The 9,350-nt window shown below is 41.4% G+C and overlaps 1 protein-coding gene across 1 annotated transcript; it reads left to right on the top strand.

Annotated features, from left to right (window-relative positions):
* Positions 1-1,826: 1,826 nt before the first annotated feature.
* Positions 1,827-4,398, top strand: Erich5 (glutamate-rich 5; the record flags this gene model as incomplete). Its single annotated transcript, XM_013012396.1, has 2 exons — positions 1,827-2,730; positions 4,233-4,398. Coding segments are annotated over 2 exons (1,014 nt in total), but the record flags the coding sequence as incomplete, so codon positions are not given.
* Positions 4,399-9,350: the final 4,952 nt, after the last annotated feature.

Here is a 9,350-nt window from a genome sequence, read left to right as displayed (position 1 = left end):
AAAAGATGACAACTCAGAACTTACGGCATGATTTGTGGAGAAATAAATTTTACACAAAGATGTGTTGTGTGCACACATATGTGTGTGTGCACGTGTGTGTGTGTATTCTACCACTTGAGCCACAGCTCCTTTAAGATAATTATTACCAGAGCATCTTTTGGGCTCTCAAAGCTGTCTGTGCCCTGAATCTCAGAAAATTGTTCCTGCCAGGTGCTCTCCTTCCCTCCCCTCCCAGCTTTTTCTCATCTAGACTGATGGTCTACCACTTGAGCCAACTTCCACTTCCAGCTTTTCTCTGGTTAATTGGAAACAAGTGTTTCATGGACTTTGCTGCCTGGGCTGGCTTCAAACCACAGTCCTCAGATCTTAGCCTCTGGGATAGCTAGGATTGCAGGCATGAGCCACCAGCATATTTATTTCTTCGGTTGGGGGGAGTGTTGGGGATTGAGCCCAGGTCATTGTTTATGCAAAGCACATACTCTATAACTGAGATATACACTAAGTACCAAGCATGTAGATTTACGCACACTCTTTTCTCCTTCCTTCCTTCCTTCCAACTGGTTCTTAATATGGTCTGGGACTCCTGGGCTCAAATACTTCTCCTTCCTTAGCCTTCTGCGTCTCTGAGACTATAACACTGTAAGCTTGTGTTAGCATGCACTGCTTCTTTCTTCACTTTTTATAAGTTCTTTATAAGAATTGTTCTTGATACTCTTCATGCTTTCTGGGTAACGTCTAATCTCATTAGCGCCACCCACAGGGCGCTCCGCAATCTCATCTAGCCATGTCCTTTAGCCAAAGTTCCCCTGTGCCATCCTGGACCTCACAGAAGCTGTTCCATACACTCAGCTCTTAGGAGAGCCTTGTGAGATCTCTCACCACTTTGTGTGTAGAGCTTTTTTTTTTTTTTTTTTTTTGCCAGACTTAAGGCTTAAACTCTGGGCCAGAGTGCTGTCCCTGAGCTCCTTTTGCTCAAGGCTAGCACCCTACCACTTGAGCCATAGCACCATTTCTGGCCTTTTCTGTGATTTAATTGGAGATAAATGTCATACAGACTTTCCTGCCGAAATTGACCTTGAACTGTGATCCTCCGATTTCAGTCTCTTGAGTAGTTAGATTACAGGCGTGAGTCACAGCGCACAGTTTAGGCCATTGTTTTTAAGTCTCTGTGTGTGTGTGCGTGTGTGCATGTGTGCCGGTCCTGGGGCTTGAACTCAGGGCCTAGTGCTGTCCCTGAGAATTTTTACTCAAGGCTAATACTACCACTTGAGCCATAGCTCTATTTATAGTTTTTTGGTGGTTAATAGGAGATAAGAGTCTCATAGACTTTCCTGCCCAGACTGGCTTCAAACTCAGATTTCAGCCTCCTAAGTAGCTAAGATTATAAACATGAGCCACCCAGCACCTGGCTTCTTTATCTTTTATATAGGAGTTAATAGACATATCCAAACAAGAAAAAAAGTCCTGAAAGTACAATTCATTTGGAGGTTTTTTTCTTCTCTTCCTTCCTCCTTCCCTTTCAACATTGCTATAATCATATCATAAAAATAAAGACTGTTAGCTTTGCTGGGTGCCAGTAGTCATGCCTATAATCCTTGCTACTTAGGAGGTCAAGATTCAGGATCAAGGTTTGATGTCAGTCTAGGCAGGCAAACTCATATGAGACTCTTATCTCCAGTTAATCAGCAAAAAATACTGTTACTGGAGGCGTGACATCTGCTTCTTGATATCATTTACTTTCCCAAGGGAATAACTAGCAAGTTGTGTTTTTGCCTTTCTATTTATTTTCAACTGAATGAACCAAAGAATAACTCTAAATCTTTTCCACTGCAGAAGAGAGTGACTCCTGCGTCGCCCAACCCAAACCATGTGCAGTGGGAAGTGAATCCATGTTTCATGGCCGCATACAGAGGGAGAGTCGTCCCCCACTAGAGAAGCCCAAGGCTTCAGTGGTGCCTACAGCTAATGGAGTTCAATCCCACTATGAACAGCCACTGACGAAGGAAGTCACCCCTGAAAAGGACACTACAGAACAGTTGGGACCCACGGAGGAGTCTCAGCCTCTAGAGGGACAGGAAGATTCTGGGTCATCACAGCTGGCTGGCAAAGATGATGCCCCAGGAGCAGAAGAAAAGACAAGCCATGTGGAGGCTCCACCTTTGAAAGCAAATGCTGAGTGTGAACCTTTAGGAGCAGAAGCTGAGGATCAGCCTTTGAGGACAGCCAGGGAGAGGGATTCTCCTGGAGCAGGAGAAACTCCTGAAAATCCCCAAACTGCTGGAATCCTGAAGCTAGAGACAGCCGAGAATGTTCTGGAAACAGCTGGAGAGCTACAGTCTCAAGCAATGGAAAAGGATGAGCAATCTCAGCATCCAGAAACAATTACCAAAGAGAACAACTCTCCAGAAATAGTAGAAGAAAGTGAGTTACTGGAAACAGTTGAAGACCAGACACTTCCAGAAACATCAGGAAAAGATGAGCAGTTGCAAGATCTAGGAATTCCCAAAGAGAATGAGACACCAGCAATACCAAATGGAAGTCACCTTGTGCAAACACCTGTAATGAATGAGTCACTCCCTAAAACTCCTGAAGGCTCCAGAAGCATGGAGAAGATTCCACCTGAAGGGATCATTGGAATCTCGGAACATCCAGAGGGAAATTCAGAGACAGCAGCAAATGTGGAAATGGCCAGAGAAATCCACACAAATGCAGAGGAAGAGTGTGTTGAAGGTGAAACTTAGGTGTCCAAGATTGATGTTGTTTAGACAGGCTTTGTAGGAGGCCAGTTCTCAGGGCAGGGTACCTAATACAATCATTGAAGTCTGTCAGTTGGTTGATGTTCATTTGACTCAAAGCAAAAGACTTCTATATTTGGGGAATAGACATTCCATCAGTGCTCAGTTCAGCTTTCTAGCATTTTTTTTTTTTTGCGGGGGAGGTTAGGGTCCTCTAGCTTGAATTCAGGGCTTAGGCACTGTCCTTGAGCTTTTGTCTCAAGGCTATAGCTCTTCCACTTGAATTACAGCTCCACTTCCAGCTTTTTGGTGGTGAATTGGAGATAAGAGTCTCATGGACTTTCCTGCCTGGGCTCTGATCCTCAAATCTCATCCTTTTGTATAGGTAGGCTTACAGGTGTGAGCCAACACCAAGCTCGGTCTTTCTCTTTTTTTCTTGGTCATGGGGCCTGAACTCTGGGCGTAGGTGCTGTCCCTCAGCTCTTCAGCTCAAGGCTAGTGCTCTACCACTTGAGCCACAGCGCCGCTTCCAGCTTTTTCTGCATATGTGGTGCTGAGGAATCGAACCCAGGTCCTCGAGCATGCAAGGCAAGCACTCTACTACTGAGCCAACTTCCCAGCCCTTTTTCTTAATTTTTAAATATTATCGTTTCAATAGTTGTATAAAGGGATTTTAATTTAGCATATCAGTTGCTCAGTTTTTCTGAAATATAGTCTATAGTCCAAACCTTTTTTTTTTTTTATTGCCAATCCTGGGGCTTGAACTCAGGGCCTGGGTCCCTGTTCCTGAGCTAGCACTCTACCGCTTGAGCCACAGTGCCCTTTCTGGCTTTTTCTGTTTATGTGACACTGAGGAATTGAACCAGGGCTTCTCATGCTACACAAACACTTTACCACTAAGTCACATTCCCAGCCCAATAGTCCAAGCTTTAAGCCTAGAGTTTGATGGTTGAATAGAATCACTCATTGAAGGCTAAAATTTCTAGATTTTTCCAAGTTCTTCAGATTCCATATATGGTCTGAGTACTTTTTTTTTAATTTTAATTTTATTGCCAAGGTGATGTACAGAGGGGTTACAGTTGCATAAGTAAGATAGTGAGTACATTTCTTGTTGAACTTGTCTCCCCTCCCTCATTTTTCTCCCTCTTTCCCTACTCCCATTTCTCTCCAAGGTATACAGATCATTTCTAACATAGTGTTGCTGTTTCATTGGTTCCCCCTTTGTCTCACTATTTTTTTGTTCGCCTCCCTTCCTTCCCTAATTCAGATAAACATATATATGTTTATATAATACCCAAGTAGCAAAATCAAATACATGACAACGGGGGATTAAACCAAGGGGTGGGGGATCACAGAAGAAAAACGAAATCATGTAGTACATTAAAAACAACACCACCACCAGGAAGAACAAAGGCTGCCCCATGGGAAAGCTACGTAGCAGGATCATTTCTTGTTCATGGTGAGTGTCTCTTAAAATCTCCTTTGGTTTCTTTCCAGGTGAGACAGGAGAAAAGGTGGAAACAGAGATGGAGAAGGAGAAAGCAAGCAGAGGGGCTGAAACAAAAGAGGAGGAAACAGAAGCTGTGGATCTGTCAGCAGCCCCATAGATGGGGTGGTGAAAGAAAGGTGTGCTTCCTGTTACAAGCTGAGGTTATGGATCTCACCTTGCCACAGCTCCATGTTTTATAGCAAGACTAGGCTTAGATATACACTGCTGGAACCACGAGAATGATGTTAGGTTCTTGTCTGTATTAGTCCATAAAACTGCTAAGCTGGAGACAGTTTTCTTAGTTATTTAGGATAATTATACACTTAACAGTCAGAGCCAGTAAAAACTGGGACATTTGATCGTTGAAGAGTGTAAGAGTGACTCATTCGTTGTGGCAATGGAAAATGAGAGAAAATGAGACCTTGAAAAGAAAGCGTAAACCTTTAGATCTAGATGGCTAGAGAAAGAAGTTAGTGCACTCTGGGGAACTCATAGTAGTGAGGTCATACAGTTGTGATGATGATGGAATAAAAAGAAAAACCATCAAAAATCATAGGCTAACATATTCCTATGATTTCTGGCGTATCATAGTTAATAGGAACCTTTAGAGCTTTAACCTAATTACTTTCTCTCTATAAGGCTACCCAATACTAGATTCCCAGACAGCAAGGTATAATAAATGCTTTCATTTTGGTGCTGATAGATTAGGCCTGTTTCACCATGAAAGGCTCCCCATTTTCCATGTGCCATTTTGAGACAGCTAGTGGTTTTACTTACATTAGGCATTTCAAATGTTATCCATTTGACTAACATTAAAAGAATTTTAAATGAATTGATTTTGAATGTAGTACAGAGGCAACAAGTGGCCACCATTAAGTCCTAGATGTATTGTCCACAGAGTCTTCTTAGCCCTATTCTTTTTTAGATGACTGCAATTTAGTGTTAGGTTTTAGTAGATATAGCTTTAAAAAAAAACCCCAAGATTTAAAATAACACAATATTTTGTTAAAATGATGCATCACAGAAATAACTTTTTGTTTTTTGTTGGTCATGGGGCTTGAAGTCAGGGCCTGGGCACTGTCCCTGAGCTTTTATTGCTCCAGGCTAGTGCTCAACCACTTTGAGCTACAGCTTCACTTCCAGCGTTTTGGTGGTTGAGATATGAGTCTAATGGACCTTCTTTCTAGGGCTGGCTTCTAACCATGAGCCTCAGATCTCAGTCTCCTGAGTAGTTAGGATTACAAGTGTGAGCCACCAGTGCCTGTTTAAAAAGTAATTTTTAAAGAATTCTTCCAGAGCCAATCCAAGGGAGTTTTAGTAAACCCCATACTGACTTTGTGACTAATAATATAAGTTAACTTATCCATTGTTAAGTGCCTTAAATTCATGAATAACAGAATCCAATTCTGAAAACATTTGGTAGACTATGTTTGTAAGTATGTATTTTAAGGTAAGTGCTTAAATTAACTAGGCTCTTTTAGATAAGTCTCACATTAAAATGTCACTAATATAGCCTGTGGTTAATTATTAAAAATACAGGAAACAGATAAGAGGGTATCATTTTTATTTTGATTTGAATATTAGCTTAATGTATCTTATTTTGGAGTTTGGTTAAATAACAGAAAGGATTTCTTTGGGGTCCGGTCGTGGGGCCTGAACTCTGGGCCCAGGGCGCTGTCCCTCAGCTCTTCAGCTCAAGGCTAGCGCTCTACCACTTGAGCCACGGCACCACTTCCGGCTTTTTTTTCCTTTTTGCTTATGTGGTGCTGGGGAATTGAACCCAGGGCCTCAGGCATGCAAGGCAAGCACCTTACCACTGAGCCACCTTCCCAGCCCCAGAAAGGATTTCTTGAGTAGGTGCTCTCTCTTGCCTGGAAAATAGAGGCTGACCTGTATGATCTCATTGAGAGTAAGTACTGGTTTTTTTAATGTAGCATTCAGTTTAGGCATTTAGCTCTTTAGGAACATAGTAAGTATTCTATTTGTTGAATCAACACATGAATAAATAATACCAAGTGTTCAAATTTACATTGATTAAAAAATAATACATTTAAAATATGAATTTGTGTGATACTACCCCAGTTCTATCTGGAAAATGGAGGAAAATTCATTTTCATGTCAAGAATTCTCAAGTTCAGTTAAGTATAGTTCCAGGACCAGGGTGCTGTCTCTGAGCTTTTTTTTCCCCTCAAGGCTAACACTCTACCACTTGACCCACAGCACCACTTCGGGCTTTTTGGTGATGAATCGGAAATAAAATCTCACCTACTTTCTTGCTGGGGCTAGCCTCGAACCATGACCCTCAGATCTCAGCCCTCTGAGTAGCTAGAATTACAGGTATGAGCCAGCAGCACCCAGCAAGCATTCCATTTTTCTAAAGATAGTTTAGGCCCCAGAACCCCATGGAAAGTCACAGGCCAAAAGATATCTTTCCAAACATAGCTGTACCACCAGCAGTTCAATGAGAGGACAAAAGTAGTTGATTTTAACTAATAGTCAATGAGTCAGTATGGATCAATTTCAAGTTTCATGGATATCAGTTACTAAAATCTTTTTTATTTTGGTAAAAAATAAGTTTCTGTGTAGGTATTCTCTATAACACGAATGACAATTTAAGTAATATTTGCAAGAAAAGATTTATATATTTTTCTTAGTCACAGATGCATACATTTCCATTTAACATCAGACAACAAACTTTAAAAGGTGAAATCTAAATATTACCATTCAATTAGTCAAGAGCAGCACTGTTAATATGTTCATGTATATGCAGGATTGTTATATATATTTTAGTTGTTTTTTTTTTTGCCGGTCATGGGGCCTGAACTCTGGGCCTAGGCGCTGTCCCTCAGCTCTTCAGCTCAAGGCTAGCACTCTACCACTTGAGCCAAAGCGCCACTTCTGGCTTTTTTTGTCTATGTGGTACTGAGGAATCGAACCCAGGACCTCATGCATGCAAGGCAGGCACTCTACCACTGAGCCACCTTCCCAGCCCTGTTATATATATTTTAGTTGCAAACTTGCTACAATTAGTTAAAACAGGGTATTTATTAGAGTGTCAAGTCCATTGAGCATTTAAGGTTCTCCTCACTGGAGATAACTGGAGTTATAGAGAAGGTTCCAGCACTTGCTATAGAGTAGTAAATATAAGATCAGCACTGTTAATACTTATGAGTCATAGATGAACATTTACTGAAATGGAATGTTTGCTCTTATGTTTTCTTGCAGCGCTGGGACTCACCAGAGCTTAGTACATGGTAGGCCAGTGTTCTACTACTGAGATACATACTCAGCCTTGGAATTTTTTTTTAAGGTTTTCCAATTGCTGAACCAATGGAAGACTTGAGAAGAGATTGTAAGCCCTTTGGAGGGCAGGAGAGGTGGTTCATACTCATTCATTTCCCCACAGGGCTTAGTACAAATCTAGTGTTCTATACTTGATTACAAATGTTCTTTCCTCTTAATCATAACAATATTCTTATAACTAAATATAATTGGCTATAGGAAAATTACAGCCAAAGTGTTTTTTTAAAATACAATCATTATCTTTATAATAAAAATATATATTAAAAATACAATTGCTTTGTACTGATGTTCAACATTTATACATTGATTGAGTTATTACAGCTAATAAAGTGTCTGAATTTATTTATCTGAATTATTACATAAACTTAAAAACTGTTTTAACCCATTAAATTCCTTAGGAAGAAAAAGCAAACTTTAAATTATGTACTCTCAAAGATAAGGACTATTAAAATAAGAAAGAAAAGCTGGTATCTCTTCTTGGATATCTTATACTTCAATGGACTGCTGTGACTGGAAATAGGTTTGAAAAACCAACATGTAGTATTTATTTTTTGTCACAAGTAATAAAACCCATTGCCTCTTCTATGGGGTAGAAAATAAGTCTCAAAATCCGGACCCAAGCTGTTCACAAGTCAATTAAGTTGATTACCTACATTTTACTTCCAGCTCTTTTATTTACTTATTTTTGTGGTAACTGGGCTTGAATTTAAGGCCTCATGCTTGCTGAGCAAGGTGCTCTACCACTTGAGCCATTCCCTAGCCCTTTTTGCTTTAGTTATTTTGGGGATAGGGCCTATAGATTTTTTCTATGCCTTCCTGGATTGTGATCCTCCTCCTCATGCCTCCTGCAGAGCTGGGGTGACACCAGTTTATTGGCTGAGGTAGATTCCCCCTTTTTTTTTTTTTTTTTGCCAAACCAAGATCTTTGTTTTTTGTTTTTTTTTGGGTCCGGTTGTGGGGCCTGAACTCTGGGCCTGGGCGCTGTCCCTCAGCTCTTCAGCTCAAGGCTAGCGCTCTACCACTTGAGCCACAGCGCCACTTCCGGCTTTTTCTTTTTGCTTATGTGGTGCTGAGGAATCGAACCCAGGGCCTTGAGCATGCAAGGCAAGCGCTCTACCACTGAGCCACCTTCCCAGCCCCAAGATCTTTGTTGTGAAGTAGCTGGGATGACAGGCAGGAGCCACCTCACCTCTTCAAGCCTCATTCTAGTGTTTGATTTTAAAGTCTTATGACTTATATGAAACCTCAGCTGGCTAGAATATCTGATTTCCTAGCTTAGAGTGATTGGTGCTTTTCTAACCTGAGCTGAACCAACCTGACGTTCTCCTGTCAGAGCCAGGAAATGGTGCTTTCTGCTGGGGTCAGTACACTGGTAGACAAAGCATATGGGCTTGTAGCCATCTTCTAGTTATATGCAAACCTTCTAGCAGTGAATCCTCCCCTTTTTTTTTTTTTTTGGTTGTGGGCTTGAATTCAGGGCTTGGGTGCTTTCTCTGAGCTTTTCTGCTCAAGGCTAGCATTCTACCACAGCTTCACTTCTAATTGGAGATAAGAATTCCACAGACTTTCCTGCCCAAGCTGGCTTCCAACTGTGGTCCTCAGATCTCACCCTTCTGAGAAGCTAGGATTACAGGCATGAGCCACCGGCACCTGGGTCCTCCTCTTTTTTTAATAGGGAGGAAAAAGGTTTTAGGTCCACAGTTCAAGAGGTTTCAGTTACTGAATAATTGGTCCTGCTGCCTCGGGCCTGTGGTAAGATGGTGGTGGTAACAGGCAGCTGTGGTAGAGGAAGCTGCATACATCACACTGCTCTAGAAGCAAAA

The sequence above is a fragment of the Dipodomys ordii genome, unplaced genomic scaffold, assembly GCF_000151885.1.
Source record: "Dipodomys ordii isolate 6190 unplaced genomic scaffold, Dord_2.0 Scaffold17, whole genome shotgun sequence".
NCBI lineage: Eukaryota > Metazoa > Chordata > Mammalia > Rodentia > Heteromyidae > Dipodomys > Dipodomys ordii.
The sequence above is the reverse complement of the archived record's forward strand: the minus strand, read 5'-3'. Positions and strand labels throughout refer to the sequence as shown.